Source organism: Benincasa hispida, chromosome 12 (genome assembly GCF_027475165.1).
Source record: "Benincasa hispida cultivar pf3 chromosome 12, pf3_genome.v1.1, whole genome shotgun sequence".
Classification (NCBI taxonomy): domain Eukaryota; kingdom Viridiplantae; phylum Streptophyta; class Magnoliopsida; order Cucurbitales; family Cucurbitaceae; genus Benincasa; species Benincasa hispida.
The window spans coordinates 4,326,000-4,343,520 of NC_143489.1; the positions used below are offsets into that span (position 1 = coordinate 4,326,000).

The 17,521-nt window shown below is 30.1% G+C and overlaps 1 protein-coding gene and 1 pseudogene across 1 annotated transcript; both read right to left on the bottom strand.

Moving 5' to 3' along the window:
• Window positions 1-341: 341 nt before the first annotated feature.
• LOC120068494 (endoglucanase 6-like) lies at window positions 342-5,742 on the bottom strand. Its single transcript, XM_090308638.1, has 7 exons — window positions 5,351-5,742; window positions 5,050-5,262; window positions 4,760-4,960; window positions 3,366-3,455; window positions 2,433-2,597; window positions 2,063-2,347; window positions 342-1,491 (listed from the first exon to the last, which is right to left on the bottom strand). Exons 1-7 carry the CDS (start codon window positions 5,549-5,551, stop codon window positions 781-783), a joined length of 1,866 nt encoding a protein of 621 aa, XP_090164764.1. The 5' UTR covers window positions 5,552-5,742; the 3' UTR covers window positions 342-780.
• A 3,206-nt stretch (window positions 5,743-8,948) lies between these two features.
• LOC150031707 (uncharacterized) lies at window positions 8,949-10,539 on the bottom strand (annotated as a pseudogene).
• Window positions 10,540-17,521: the final 6,982 nt, after the last annotated feature.

The window sequence follows — 17,521 nt, forward strand, 5'->3', positions numbered from 1 at the left end:
TTTCAATTTTACCAAAAAAAAAAAATGAAAATATCACTAACATATTGATGTTGATAGATAATTCTAGAAAACTTATACGATTAAAAAAAATTAAATTAGTAAATAACTATTCTACATTTTATTAAAAAAATAAAAAGTTTATTAATTATATTATCTTTATATTTGTGACATATTTCATTGATTTGCTTAACGAAATAATTAAAATGTTAATTCACTCCTCATGCCAATATCGAATTAATTTAAAAAATTCGATGAAAATATTTGACATGTCAATAAAAATTTAATCCCTATTTGTTCTATATGATTTTATTCCTTGATCATGATGAGTCATGAGAGAGAGATTTGTTGCAAAGCTGAATTTATAATGTGAGAAATAAAATTATGCTGCAAAGATTACAACATGAAAATACAAAAAGAGGGGGAAAGAACTTTGAAATTTGTCTATCCAATTACAATGAAAGTAAAATATACTTTTTTTTTTCTTTTGAGTTACACAAAACAAAATAACAATAAGTAAGCTTCTTCCTTTCCCTTTCTTCCTTTCTGAACCATTACCCTTCGAAAACAAAACCCTCTCTGTCTCTGTTTCAACAATTCCCTAACCCAAAAACCATCCACTAAATCAAGCAGAGGAGAGAAAGAGGATGAGCAAACAAGAGAAAAAAACTTCTTCGTCTCTTCACTCCTTTCTTCCTCCAATTCCTTATTCAAAACCAATCCCCGTTTTTCAATTCTGCACAGTTATCATCAAATCACACAACAAAAATGAAAAACCCTTCTTCAAGTACCCAAGTTGTACCCTAAAACAGAGACATTTGCTTGTGAAGCAGAGTGAATATACACAAACTCCATACTTTTCAGTGGCGCCAATGAACCCACCCATTTAGGAAAAGTGTAGATATTCCCAGATTTTGTTAGCCCCCATAAAGGTCCATAAAGCTTAGAAATCGAAATCCGGAGATTCCTCACTGTTTTTGATGATTTATTTGTAATAACAGAGGAATATCTGTAATAAACTCTGCCTTTGGCCTTCCATGAACTCGTTACTCTCTGCACAATCACAACAGGGGAGGAGGAGGAGGGAGAAGAAGGAGAGGGTTTTTGGGTAATTGGGTTTGTTTTGGGAGGTGGCGGAAGGGCTACCGGAAGAAGCTGGTCGTAACCGGAGTGGCCGCCGTGGAATCTAGCTAAGATGCCTAAAAGAGGGGCGTTGTTGTAAGTGGCGGGCTCTGTTTGCTCGTAGTTGTCTCTTTGATCGGCGAAGTTGTCATAGGCGTCGGGGCCGCCGACGAGAGCTCCGACGAGGGTGTTGGGGTCGCTGGTTTTCTTGCTGAACCAAGTGGCGTAGCCTTCACGGCAGCCTATGAATTTGGAGTTGAGTTTGTAGGAAACGATGGAGGATCCACGGTGGTGGACACGGCGGGGGAAGTTGTTGCCGTATCCTACCATGTAGCTTGTGGCTCTTGGATTGTCGCCAAGAATGTAGTCCACCTGCTCAATTCAAACATTTTTTAAATCCTCAAATACCTAATCAAATTCTGAAATCCCCTGTTTCTGTAAACTTGCTTCAGGATTAAAATATGATGGATATGTATGGAAATAAATAATAATTTGTTAATTTGTTATCGTCAATGTGTATTTATAAAAGATATCATTGATATCAATTAAATTTTAAATTTTGGTACATCAACTTTCAAAAGGGATTCCAAATTTTAAATTTTATATCCAATGAGTCTTTAAATTTTAAAAAGTATTTACCAATATATATTTTTAAGCTTTCAACTTTTTATAAATAAATTGTTTAATTTTAAATTTGTTTATTAAAAGATCTTATGTTTCATTAGACATTGAATTCAACTTTATGGCCATATATCTCATAGCTATAGATTAGTTAATTTTCAAAGATTTTTAGTATGTCATAAAATCTATAAGACACAAAACTATCATTAAAGACTTATTAGATAACTTTTAAAAGAATCTGTGGACCAAACAGATACAAATATAAAATTTTGGAGACTCAACTGCAATTTTACCAAAGTTAGGGAAAAACGAAAAAACGTACCTGAGATTTAGCGAAAGTGAGTAACTCAGAGGGTTGAACATAGCCGACGGGGCACTTCATGGAGCTGTGAAAGGAGGTCAAGTAATCGGCGTAGACGGTGGCGACGAAGGAGGCGGTGGTAACAAATTGCATATTGTTCCATCTCTGTCGGAAAATGAGGCCGCCGGGGGTAACCTGAACATTTCGACTCCCTTTTCTCAAGCAAGAACAAAGGAAGGATTCGGCCTTGTCCTGGTAGCGCCGGAAAATTGGAGCGTAGGCGTCGGCCTTACCCTGCATCATGAACTACAAGAGGAAGGAGATCAATTAGAGGAGGGAGGTAAGAAAGAAAGTGGAAATGATTAGGGATTTGGAGAAATTAGGGTTTTACTTTGGCGACTAGGGTTTGGACACCAACGTATTTGACGTCCCAACTAAATTCCGTCATGCTCCAGCTGGTGCCGCCCATGGAATCGCCGTTGTCAGCAAGGTATTTGAGGTAGTACTGGTTGTTGCTTGCTTGGTATAACCATGCCGCTGCCCATAGCAATTCATCCTTTGAAATTTTGAAAAACCAATATCATTAATTAATTAATTAATAATATTTTTTTAGTTCAACCACAACAATTAATAAAATAATGACTAATTACTAAATGCTAATTCAAATAATAAAAGATTTTTAAAAGTCTATTTGGATTGATTCGAAAAAATATATATAATTTATTTTTATTTTTAAAAATCCTATGCGTATGTGTTTTCAAAATTTAGAAAACGTTAAATATAAAGACTATTTTAATTATTGATAGTAAATATAATGAACTGAATTCCCTTTGAAAAGAAAAAAATGGTAAGAGGATTAAAAGTTACGCACTTAAAAGTATATAAACAAAATAGAACCGTTCATAAGCACATAACCGAATAATGTTTTAATATGCAATATAATATAGAATATAGAAACAATATTGTATTTGAAAAATAATGATATATTCTACTACAAAATAATTACGTATATGACAAAAAGAAAAGAGCAATTATTAATATAAATATCTTATTTAACATAATTAATAATTATTCTAAGCAAAAGTCAAAGAAAAATGAAATAATTACTATAACAAGCAAGTCAGTAATTAGTGTCTATTTTTTCCAAAAACAAATGTTACTTTAATCATCAATTCTTAGTAAAGTATATGTTTCCAATTTTTTAATAATTAAAAGAAAAAAATAATTATAAGCGAATAAATTTTCATTTGCTTATTCAAATCATGTAATGGGCTTCAGCCTTTGGGCCAAAATCCAATAAAAGGAAAAAGGAATAATCACGTACATTGTATCCACTGACAGATCGGTAGTACTTCTGAGCTACTGTAATACTACTGTCGTATTTGCCCCTGTATTTATCCGCAAAATTGAACAGCTGAAAATGCCGGTGAACCAGATCATTGTTAGCTAACCGTTAGATTTTATTTTAATACAAGGGTATAATTGTAAAAATAATTAAATACGAGGGTGAAAAGGTAAATGTACAGTGCCACCAACACCGTACTCCCATGACTACGTGAACTTTGAGCATATTTATTGGATCATGTAAAATGGAGGATTGTGATCAAGGAACCACGAACTTTAAAATACGTGTACGGCTTAAAACCTCGATCCTAAATATGCGCCGAACATTTCCAACTACTTGATTATCTAATCTCCATTTCTATGGGTAAATGGTTTAGTTTATTTTGCACTTCTATTATTATTATTATTATTAAAAATAAATCTTTTAATTTAGATTATTTTCAAATATAAAAAAAGAAACAAAATATAGTAAAATTTTACTATTTATTTGTGATAGATCATAGTCTATCACATATAAACGGTGATATTTTACTATTATTTATAAACATTTTAAGTAATTTTATCATTTAAAATATTTTTTTTAATTCTTAATTTACAAATTATAAATATTTTAATACATAGTTGTTACTATATTTTTAAAATAATAGTGAATTAAGCATCTTGCTAAAATTTTGATGGGAGTATGAAAACAATAAAACATTTCAAAAATATATAGATTAAAATAACCAAAAGTTGAGTGTAGAAATAGATATTTTAAAAGTATAATGACCATAACCATACATTATTTTTATCATTGCCAATATTATGCATAAGTATAATGTATGTGTGTATATATATTTTTTAAATGTATATACATATATTTGAAAGAAAAAAAAAGTAAAAAGTTTGAATATCACTCCAAATTGGTATAAAAAAAAGTTTTTTTAAGAGCAATACTTAAATGCAACTAATTCTATATTTTTTTCACAAAAAAATTAATAATTTTTTTTTAAAAAAATCAAATTGTCACGTCACAACTTTCAACTGAGTAAAGTAAAAAGCAGCATAATAGATGGTGCGGCCTAAATGCATAAAAAAAGATTTCCTTTTTAAAACACCACCCTTTGACATGTATAACATATTCTTACAAAATTGGCAAATAATAAATGTCTTAACTATGTAATATAACAATATAATATTAATAAAGTCTATGAAAGTATGTTTGAAGATAATCAAAGTAAACATAACTATACTAAGCTCTGAGAATATGTGCCATGGCATAATCGAACCATTTTTACAAGAAAGTATTAAACTTGAAGTCGTTGGTTAGATCTCCAACCCACGTTGTCAAAAAAAAATTAATAAATAAATAAATAACAAAAAAAATTACTAAACCTGATAGGCGTGGTTGAGGAGGGTGTTAGCATAAGCAGGATTAGAGTGGCGGAAGACGAGAGAAGCAGCAGCCATGGCGGCGGCAGTTTCTCCGGCGAGATCCGAACCGGGATTACTCGGATCAATCCGGTAAGCCCGGCGGTCGGTAGTCATATCCTCCGGCCGCTGCCAGCAGTAATGATCAGTGTTCCCATCTCCCACCTTCAAATAAAAAACCCACAAACATCAAAATCCCATTTCACAATTTCAAAATCAAACCAAAAGAGACCAAAAATAAAAAGAAATCAAACCTCGCCGTACAGAACATTGGGTTCCGTATGAGCTTTAATGAAGTAATCAGTCCCCCATTTAACAGCATCCATGGCATGGCCAAGCTCCCCACTGGCCGCCAATTGAGCTCTGTATTCCAAAATACTCCAACTCATCATCGTCACAGTGAAAGCCATTGGCAATCCAAATTTCACATTGTCGCCGGCGTCGTAATATCCTCCCACCAAATCCACCTGCAAAAGTTCAAGAACGTCACTCTCTGTTTTTACGCGGAAATCAAGAAACACACACAAAACAGCGTTCGAATTGTGAAATACTGACTCCACTGGCTTTTCCATCTTGAAGACCAGAATGAGAACGCCAATTAACTCGTTGGTTACGTGGCAAGAAGCCGGATCTCTGAGCTTCAAAGAAGAGAAGGCTTTTGGTGAGGGCGGAGCCGTAGTCGTAGGCGGCGGAGGAGAAACAGGGGAGGAGGAAACAGAGAAGAAACAAAGGAGCCATGGCAATGAGATTAGCCATTTTGGAGAAAGAGAAACGTAATGTGGGGAAATGAGGTTTGGGATTTTTGTTAGAGAATCAGAGAAATAAGGAATCCATGGATGAATGGATTGGAATTAGGAGGATTTGTGAAGTTTGTGGTAATGGAACTGAGAGGAGGAAGAAGGAAGTTGAGGGAGTATATAATGGAGTGGAAAGTGAAGAAGAGTCATAAATGCGATTGAATTATAATAATATTTGAAAAATCATAACTTTTAATTAATTAATAAATTAATGTTTTGGTTACTTTTTTATGTTCATATGAAAAACGTAAGCCGTTGTGAAAGGAACAACCTCATGTGGGTGTCTCTTGCCAGGAAGGTCGGTGTAGCTGTGAAAATATTTAAGGGGGGAAACTAAGGTTATTTTGGTCCAGTACATCTTTAAATTAGTTATAACTTTTTTCTACCATGAAAATTAATAATATAATTTAATCTATTTCAATCTTAAAAAATTGATCAAAATTAGTTTCGATGGAGTAAATTAAAATATTTAATAAAAAGTACAAATACTAAATTTAAGATTTATTAAAATTTGAATGGAAAGTTTTTTTAAAAAAAAACTAAAATTGGACAAAAACTCAATGTATAAAGACTAAAATGATATTCTAAATAAAAATAAAATATTTAATTTAGCAATTTAAATTTAGTTAAAATGTTCAATGTACGTTTATATAATTCAATTTTAATTCATGTACTTCAATAACGGAAAATTTTTAAATGTCAAACCATTTATAGAAATAGTAAAAAATATTGATAGACTCGTCTATTAGTGATAGAAAGACACTTCCTCTATCAAAGATATTCAAATTTTTCTATTTTGTAGTTTTGAAAATTTCTTTTAATAAATGTTAAGTGTAGTTTCTACTTCTAATTGATTGTTGATTTTTTTAAATGATTTTTGCTATTAATTATTAAATTTTTCATAATAATTTTGGAAACTTATACATACATTTTTTTCATGAAAATTATTATTATTATTTAATCAATTTCGATAATATTAAATTTAATATTTTAAAAAATAAATAGAATAAAATTGAACAAATCAAAAAGTCCATATATCAAAATAATATTTTAATGTATAAATTTTTTAAAATAGGATTTTGTTATATGTATTTTAAAAAGTATTTTTAAATTTTCTCTTTTTGATTGGAAAGATGGGTCATGGGTGTTTCTTTTAAAGACTATTGAGAATAGACCGAGTGAAATGCTTTAGGTGTCCAGAGTAAAAAAGTCGCACAAAATTTGGCCAATGGGGCTCTCAAATTAATGTCCCATTTTGCCCCTCGTACATCTATTTATTAATTTTACCTTGTCTCTATTGGTAAGAACTCAAGTAATTAGAATAAAGATAGCATAGCTGACATAAAAATGTGAATTTTTACCATCTATAGTAATTTTAAAAAAATTGTTAGGATTTTTTAATATAATAATGTAGAAGCTTGACTTAAAACATATCATCTTTAGAATAGATGAAAATTTTCCTGCAAATAGTGCAACGATATTGTGATTTATTCAAACGATCTTACATCTATATCATTTCACATGCTACATAAGTGTTAGAGGACCCCAAAATCGCAATGGAGAGGAGAAAATCCTTCGCCTCAAGTCACTTGTAATCATAGATTGCTCTTCCCTCATCTAGTAATTGATAGAGCTGACCAAATAAATTGAAATTTTAAATTTTCATTTAGATAAATAGCAAAAACTTTTTTAAATTGTAAAAATAGCAAACAAAATATAAAATTAAAAAAATAGTGAACTGTTGTCAAAACTACTCGAATGGAATTCTAAAGGTCCGAGGTTTTTAAAATCGTTTGAAAACAACAAATACACTCTACCTACAACTATCACACACTACACAATGTATTCTGACAAAGTTTCTAATCCAACCTCACACCTCATACGGTAAACAATGAATTAAACCAAAACCCCAACCGAACATTTGTTCCCTAAAAATTGTTCAATGCAAGAAGTAGGTGTGAGGGTTCTCGACAACTTCAAAAATTGTTCAAAAAATCGAAGATCTTCACTTTAAAAATCGTTTGACGGAAGAAAGATCTTCACTTTAAAAATCGTTCAAGAGAAGAAATACTTTCTCGATAGCTTTAAGCGCTTGACCTTCGACATTGAAGCTCCTTCTCGGCAGCTTCAAGGGACTTTTGCACGACATTGAATATTTCTCCACAGGTATTGAATCTTAACACTTGCTTCTAGTCCTTTTAAGACCCTCCTTTACTGATTCCCATACTTTTGATATTGAAGCCCCTTCTTTACCGATTCTATTGAGGGAGGAGGTCAAGTCTAGAATCTGCTTAAATTTTCTAATTTCGTACAACATTACGATTCCCAAACTTTCTTCTAATCTATGCATTGCAATCTGGTTTAACTCTTGTTTGCACGTTGAAGAGATGAAAAAAATGCCGAACAAAATTATGTAGATATAATATATAAATATTCCATTATTTTTTCAAAAATAAACAAAGATTTAATATTGGTTTTTTAGAACGTGATTTTCTTGTTAAATATTTAGAATCAAATCTTTTGGAATATAAAATAACACCGCCTTTTTAGGATTTATAAACAAAAACGATTAATGAAAATGATATAAAATATCGCCCTTTGGTTGATAAAATTGATAAATTTATGATTAATCAAATATTTATGTTATGAAAAATGAGAAAATCGAAGGAAGAAGCGCAAAAGATTAAGAGTAACTGGAATAGCTAGTGGAAAAAAACAAACAACCAAAGGCCAATAATTCTCAACAGTGACGAGGAGGTATGTTTTTATTTTTATTTTCAAATAGTTGTGAATATCAAATTTTGATCATGTATGTAAAAAAGGGGAAAAGAAGATAATGGCAGGGGTATCAGACATAAAACGTGCAACTCCAATAACTAACAACAAACGAAAGTGTGATGCTTCTACACTAAAGGTCAAATTTCAAGCAAACAAACTAAGGATAAAGAGCAAGGCCAGGATTATTTGATTGAACAAGAAATGTTAAGGATTGAAAATCTTATAGATCTAAATTGCAATGCAGACTGTGAAAAAAATAACAAAACCAAACAAGAAAGAGAGAAAGGACGTAGTAGAAGAAGAAGAGCAGCAAGAACTGCATGAGAGAAAGGTATGATAATGTAGATTTTATGGAATCATCTATTAAATATAGTGTTTTTGTTAAAGTATTTACATAATATAATTAATAAATAATGAAACGTGATGAACAAGATGGTAATGAGTATGAAGAGAAGAAAAGAACCTTGAAGAGACATGTGAAAACAATAGTAATGAGTATAAAATACAGTGTTTGAAGAGGGAAACAAACTACAAAGTAAAGAAAAACAATACTAAAAAATATAACACTATAAGTGCACTCAATGACATACGAGATCCTTGCAAGACCTACAATTATGACCCTTCTTACTACATCAACTATAATGGACTATAGCTTTGTTTTCTAAACAAAACGTGATTCTTTTTTTTCTTAAGCCTCCCAGCTAGACGTTTGACATTAGGAGGAAGAACTGGATCATTGCCAACGACATAAATTGCAGTGAATTGTTGAACATTGCCAATAGGCTGCGTTTTCTTTCTGTATAACAAACATAGATTGGAAACACGATAGAAATCATGTGCGTATGATTGCAGTTAAAGGTTCCTACGAGACAATGCAATGCATGCATGAGAGCACGGGATCATGTCTAGTTCCCAACGTCGACATGAGCAAGTATGATTCAGAATGTTAATAACAAATTGGTTGGAGCGATCATGTACTTCAAATTCATACTGGTTAATGGGGTATAACTGCAAAAAAAAAAAAAAAGGATAAACTTACAATGTTTACTATTAATAATAGGCTCAATCGAATACAAATACCGTGTAAATAAAAGAACACTTACATCCATTGACGTACTGTCACTTAAGGCTGATTGAATAATATTCTCAGCATACGATAACAATTCAGAATGCTAGAAACTCCAATGACTATGACGTTTGTAAAACCATTTTGAACCAAACTATTGATAGATTCAAGGAAACCAATAACAGGTAATTCGCGTGCTTCCTTTAAAGCTAAATTCATGCATTCAGATATATTGGTTGTCATCAAGGAATATCTTTTCCTCTGGAAAAATGCCCTAGCCCATTTGGATTTATGAACATCCTCTAATTCAAGCCTAATGGACAGAGCAACCGCATCCAATTGCCTCATGTAATACTCAAATTCAACAATTATATATGCTCTTGCACACATATGGAAAGTGTCTTCAATTGGACGTGACTTATGGTTCTTAACAAGGTTCTTATACAAATGGAATGCACACAACCCCTGTTCAGCAAAATCATAGACATAATTAACATTCTTGGCTATACTTTTATGATCATATGACATAATAACATAGTCGTTAGAATCTCCAAAAAAAAGACTTTAATATTACGAAAAAAAACGAAGATCATGATACATCATTCTCAAAATTGACAGTGGCAAATGCAAGAAGTACAATCTGCGAATTGCCATCAAGTATGCAAGCAGACAATAATGTCCCAAAAAATTTGTTCTTTAGATTAGCACCATCATCTGACATAATAGGAAAACAAAATTTTCATGCATCTATGGAAGCAGCAAGGGCCATAAAGTAATACTTAAACCTTAAACCTACCTTTATCATCAGATTCTTGTGTTGTATATGTTGCTATAAGGAATAAACATTTAGATTGATTATACAAGATAAAATAGACTATATATAATTGCTTAAACTAAATATAGACAAGAAAAATGCCATGATTGTTTTCAATCAACGCAGTTGAAAATGGTGACAAAACGATATATGAGGACTCAGGAATCCCCCTGAGGGAATTGAGGGCAATCTCACGATCTCTCCAAGCATTATCATAACTTATTACACCATGTTGTCTTCTTATATAGCTTACAACATGATATGGTCGGCATGAGTCTCTGTCATTCATTTTAAAAATGACTTTGTACACTCAATAACAATCCAAGATGTTGTTTTCTAATGACCATCTTTAACAATGTCAATAGAACGTCGATGTATTTCTGAACCATCCACACACCACCCCTGTATATACAGATGCATGTAGATACCACCCACAAGACATATCCTTGTAACAAATTTTAAATGAAGTTTTGTTTGACCTAGTAGTAGTAAGTTCAAAACTGTTTCTAAGAGCAAGCAAATAAACCGCTTTTTTCAATACAGACTTGCTACTAAAAAGTAAACCTACTCTAATAGGCCATAGTGAAAGGAATCAAAATCTTGAAAATCAATGATTTTAGTGTTACCCTCTAGAGATTGGGAAGAATGAATGTCTGCTAATTCATTATGCAATATAGTGTATTTCGAGTGTTCGAGGCAACATATGAGACATGGTCCACCACTACACATAAATCAAACTTGGGAGAATCTGATAATACTGACATCAATCATAAAATATCTTTATATTCGACAATGCTAACAAGATTTGAATTGGCAAAATCAATCCGGTACATTGTCAAACGAGATATAGTTAACTCACCGGAGGAAAAAAGTTTACCATGAATATATTCTACAAAATGTTGGAACAATGAATTTGATGGAATATGCCTCAAAATTTTGAAAATCATGGTAGTGAGAATTCTCATCCCATCGACCATCAAAGAAGAGTCTAATCCGTTGTAAAGTCATAGCAAAAACAGTATACTGTTAAAGAAACCACAAGAAAACCTAAATTGATGATCACTCTGTGTGAGTAACAAAAGTTATACAACTAATTTGTTAAGAATATGAGAAATATACCACTAATTTATTAAGAATGTATGTATAAATTTATGAAAAATAATATAAAGATCTGAATAAAATTTAATATGTATAAATCATTCAAAGATATGAATAAAATATATGGATAAAATAAAATTTAATAATATATGGATATTTCGAATATAAATTTAGTAGAAAAATCTAAATATTTAATTAAAGTGAGATAAATTCGAAAAGTGGTTAAACATAATCTAAAATAATAATAAAATATAGAGATTATGTTTACCAATGAACAAGGCAAGGGCAAATCAGGAATTTAGAAATTTTTGACCATATATATGTCATGTGAGTTGCTATAAATCTTGTTTCTAGGCGGTTTTGCTATTTTTCAGAATGAAACTTTAAATTCTACCATATACCTAATTCCTTAGTTGAAAGCGTTCCTTGGGTCAACTTCAAGAGTGCATTTTCTCTTTTGGTTGGATAGGACCGTGAGCTTTTTATGTTGGACTATCCACATCCATATTGTGTGTATTCACGAGAAATTTCTAATAATATGGTTGGGAAATACTCATTCTATAAGAATATGACACATTATTCGATGTTATTTTATTTTATGAGCTCTTGGATAATCAATAAATAATTTTTCTATGACATCCAATAAATAACATCCTGAAAAATATTTTCCTTATATTCACTCATAATAATTGATAATATAATTTGAGCACGATTTTAATGTATATACACATACCTCAATTATGAATATAGAATAAAATCAACTAATGCAATAAAATCAAATTTAATAATAATAATAATAAAGGACTGTTTTGTGGTTTGAAATAACTCGGAAATGGCCATTGGGCAGGGGGATTTCCACGTTTTCAATTATTACTATTAATATTTGAAAATAAATAAAATAGATTTTAATAAACAAAAATACAGGGCAAAAATAATATTTTAATATATATATAAAAATCATATTATTGGAAAAGAGGAAAGGGAAAGGAAATGTGAGTGGTAGATTGAAGGGGAGGTAAAGTTAGAATGACAGTGGGGTGACCTAATAGTCTGACACGTACCAATGAAACAGTCAGTTACAATATGGAGATTTGTACGAACAGTAAGATTGATAGACGAAGATTCTGTAACATATCATGTGATTTTGACATGGATGCATCAACAAACAAGGATTTCAAATTTCTTTCTTTTTTTTTTTGAAAAATCAATTAAAAAAACATGGATTATTTATTTAATTTATTATTTTTTAATATTGCAAAATCATCAAATCAAATTAGAGGGATTTGGTTTTGTCTTCTTTCTCATAGGGTGTTCAAACATTTCTGACCACTCCAAAAATTGATTAACTCAATCCAACTCGTATGTTTTGGATTGAATTCTCAACTATCTGAATTTAATTGGTTTGTAGATTTACTTAAAAAAATCTAAACAAACACGAACCAACCAAAACTTATTATTAATTTTAAGATGTGTTTTTCTTTCTACTTACGATAGAATTATATATACATGTATTTATTTTTAGTTTTATATAATTTTATTTTTTAGATTATTTATTTTTCACCAATTTCTAAAAATAATTCTTTAGTATTTTGGATAGAAAATTGCCATAATATAAATTGAAATTGAGTGGTTAATTTTAATTTAATATGTGAAAATAATTAAATAAAATTTTTATATATTAACATTTTACTTTTTAAGAACAAAAATTAAATAAATAACTTGGGTAACTCGAATCAATCCAACTTAAATATGTCATGGTGGTTTCACTTTTTAATAAGGTTTTTTTTTATTCAAGAAATCTATAATATCAACCATTGAAGTTGGGTATAAAAAGTTCTTCAACCTAATCCACATCTCTATTTTCTCTCTTGGTTGCTTTGTTAAAATTTTCATCAACATGACGATGTTTTCATTATATCATAACAAAATTTTTTTAATTGTTATTTTATTTTCTTTTCTTAAGTTTTGAGTTTAATCTTCATTCCATATATAGATTTTAATATTTACATATCTATTCTCGAATTTTCACTTAGGCTCGATTTTGATTTTACGTTGTTTCTCAGTTAATTAATTAAAAAAAGTTATGCAATACCAAAAAGTGAGTTTTTTTTTTTTTTTTTTTTTAATGAAAATCAATGAATTTGAAAAGTTATTGACTACAACTAAATTTAACATTCAACGATAAATATATAATATTTTGAAATAGGAACTGGATCGGAAAAAATAGGGATCTGGCCCATTCCTCGAAAGATATGAAAAAAATGAAAATGAAACTTAAAATTTAAGAGAAAAAGTGCCACCCTTTCAAAATTCTGAAACAAAATAGAAATTAGACTCAAAACCTAAAAAACAAAACCTACAATGTCAGAGAATATTATCTAACTTAAATGACAAATAGTATTTAGTAGATAAGATATAAATAAGACATAAAATTGAAAAAAGTTTCTTTTCTTATTTTTTATTTTTTTTAAAGAAATTGAGAAAAAAAAGGCCCCAAAAATTAGGCCATGAAATGTGGAGTGGAGTGTAATTGGCGGGTTTCGTGGAAAATGGAAGCTCACATTTGTTAGGAGATCGACCCGCTACCCATCTTCTTTTTAAAATACCCGACAACCCGACAAACCCGCTTAACTATATATATTAATAAATACTATGTGTATATATATATATATGTATATATATATATATATACATATATTTTTTTTCTTTTCACCTGCCGCACGAGTCTTCACTTCAAATCGCCCCACCGACAAATAATATTAATAATTAAATAAATAAATTTATCCGAGTGAAATACAAATTAATTTTAATGACTGACCATGGAACAAATCTTGTCAAATATACAAAATTTTAAAAATATTTAACCGTAGTCTCTTTATTCTGGCATCTGTATATCTCTTTTCATTTTCATTTTATTTAATTAAGCATAAATGTAAATAATCGAAGGCAAAAATGTATTAAATGGAAGTAATTTGATGAAATCAAAAATTTATTATTTAATACAATATATGGTAAAGAAAATATATAGTCCTAGATGTAAACACTTCTCTCAAAGAAAAAAAAAAGGGGTTAAAACTGATATTTTCTCAAATTTTTTTAAAAAGTAATTGAATTTGTACTGAATGGTATTCATGTAATTGTGTAGCAAAAGGGTGTCCACTTTCGTCGAATATTTAAGTTGTTTTAATTTAATTGTAATTAGAAATTGGTATCATAATTCAAATTACTTTTGCACCGCAATTAACGGTCGAAGTGCTAAATTCTCTACCTTTATTTTATTTTGTTTTTTAAAACAGAGAAAAAAAAGGGAAAAAATACCCTTTTTTTTTTTTTTTCTTTTTTTCTTTTTAAAAAATAAAAAATAAAAATAAAAAGAGTGGAAAAGAAGGGGGAGGGTCTCGTCAACGAGGCAGGTCTGCGAGATTACCGGATATTTTGGGGAAGATAGTCCACTTTTATTTATTTTTATGTAAAACCAATTTTAAAATTTTAAAATGTTGTCGTTAATCAAAATTTTGAAGAAATGTCCATAAATTATCGACGTTGATTGATATTTATTAAAAAAATAAATTAATAACAAAAAAGTTAAAATATATATTTAAATGATCAAATAAATAAGTTACATTTTCTAAATGAGTTAATATCAATGTTGATTGCTATGTTGTTTAATAATAAAGATTAAAATAGACAAAAATAAAAATAGACTTAAAGAAACTTTTTAAAAGCATAAGAACTACATTAAATAAAATAGTTTTTTTTTTTCAAATAATCAAATTATATATATATAAAAATTTGAGATATAACTAGTCTCTTTTAAGTAAAATCTTTGAATGCAAGGATATTTGTTTGTTTCTAACAATACCATGAGCTAATTATTTGAAACAAATAGATAAAATAGGCAGTAAATATTAGTTTTTTTGGGGGGGAATTGGAGAGGTCAACAAAAGGGGGGAAATGGGAAGAATTTTTAATGCATTCACATATGTAAGAATGCTTTTGAATTGAAGAAGGTTATCCCTCAAAGTATGAATGTAGTTAAGGCCACTCTCTCTCACTTTAAAGCTTTACAAAACTTGGTTGGGGGTAAAGGAGGTCTTTTTTTTTAGAGTCTTGCACACTAAGCCAATGCATTCACATGAAGTATTAATCACAAAATAATAGAACTTTCTTCTTTCTTTTTTCTTCTTTTTCCTTTTTCTAATGGAAAATCTTTCTTTAACTTTTTAGGCAGCTAGCTATGTACATATACACATTACTTTTTGGTTTATACAAAAGTTAGGTATATATTTAATTTTGAATTCTACCTATATAATAGAAATTTATAAAATGTAGCTCAACTACTTCCAAAAACCCATTTGTTTTAATTGAATCATGGTTTTAAGTGAGATTTTTTTTTTGTCAAAATTAAAACATTAACTTTTTTAAATACACATTTGACAAATAGTTCTAATAAATTTTCTTGATGAACTATTAAGAAACACTAGAAATCATGCGTCCATACTATAAATAGGATATAGAGCACGTCCATATATAATTAAAATATCAATCTATATATTTTTTTTAAAGCAAATATCAATCTATCTTAAATAGTAGGTGTACAATGCTAGGATACTTCTTATTGCACACAACTTAGCTAAGATTACTAGCTGGCAAAGTTATAGTATTAAGTTGCACAATTGATTATTTGCTCAACTGTTGAAAATGAAGATTGGCTAGAATGACATTGAAAATCTTATTGGTAACGTCTTTTAATTTTTCTATTCTCCTTATCCTAAAACTCTTTTATATCGGAAAATTTGAAATATGCTATCCAATATATAATGGAGTTTTATTATCTAAAGATTATGGGTAAAAGTTACATTGCATCCAATAATTTGTTTTGCCAATTCATCTTATATATTGTGCTTTTGTCATCCTCTTCAACATTGTTACTCTGCTTCCAATCATAAAATGTACACGCAATTCTTTTGATTACTTGTAGAGTCGAAATCATAAAACGATAAGTTCAATTGATTTATATCAAGTTGATTAAAGTTTATTACGATTCTTATTTTTCTTGTTTAAGTTGTCTTTCCTTGCTTTGTATTTTTCTCAAAAAATATAATTAAAAAAATTGGATTAATAATGTTAGCTTTTACCTCCAAAGGCAATGATTGAGATGTGAGTTTGATAGGAAGGGTTGGAGTAAATAAAACTTGTTCAAATTTTATTGATGAGAAATGGGAAATATAAATATCCAAAAGATTGTACATGTGGATAACCACTTAGTAACAAAAATATAATCAAGATACATCTTAATACACCCCTTCAAGATGACTTCACTACATCAAAAACATCCATCTTGGACAACAAAAGTTGAAGCGATGTATGAGGAAGTGCCTTGGTAAAGATACCAACCAACTGATGATTTGAGCGAATAGGCATTAGCTTGACTATTCCCTTAACAACATGATCTCTAATAAAATGAAAATCGAGTTCAATGTACTTCGTGCGTTCATGGAACGTAGGATTTGAAACAATATGAATGGTAATAATACTGTCACCTAAAATCAACAAAGAAGAAACAATAGATATATGCAAATTCTTCAAGAATTAACAAGCCATGTAACCTCACTAGTAGTGGTCGTCGACGCTCTATATTCAGCTTTGACTGAGGATTGAGATACCGTGATTTGCTTCTTCGATTTCCAAGATACTAAAGAATCAACAAGGAATATGCAAAAGCCCATGGTAGATTTCCGAGTATCCATACACGATGCCTAATTGGCATCAGTAATGGCTTGAATCTAAAAAGAAGCATATGACTTTATAAAAAGATCCTAGCCTGGATAACCTTTTAGACATCGTAATAATGTGTGAGCAACAAAAAAATGTGAGCTACGAAGATGGGCAACATATTGATTGAGTTTGGGGACAATGAACATAATATCTGGATGACTAACAGTGAGGTATAAGAATATGCCAATCAAATGCCTATAAGAAGAAGGATCAGTCAACAATACACCAGCAGAAGCTTGCAACTTAACACGGGGATCCATAGACAAAGAGGGTAAGTTTAGAGGCTAAAGAGCCAGTTTCTTCCAGCAATTGAAGAATATAATTCCTTTGAGAAATAAGAATTCATTTGGAAGAATGTGCTAACTCTAAACTAAGAAAATACCTCAACGAATCAA

What these genes read in the sequence shown, in the direction of transcription:
- LOC120068494 (XM_090308638.1), bottom strand. Translation starts at nt 5,551, where the DNA reads ATGGCTAATCTCATTGCCATGGCTCCTTTGTTTCTTCTCTGTTTCCTC. An exon ending in TCCAAACCCTAGTCGCCAAA is followed by an intron (nt 2,348 to 2,432) that starts GTAAAACCCTAA and finishes TTCCTCTTGTAG; the next exon opens with TTCATGATGCAGGGTAAGGC. An exon ending in TCACTTTCGCTAAATCTCAG is followed by an intron (nt 1,492 to 2,062) that starts GTACGTTTTTTC and finishes TGAATTGAGCAG; the next exon opens with GTGGACTACATTCTTGGCGA.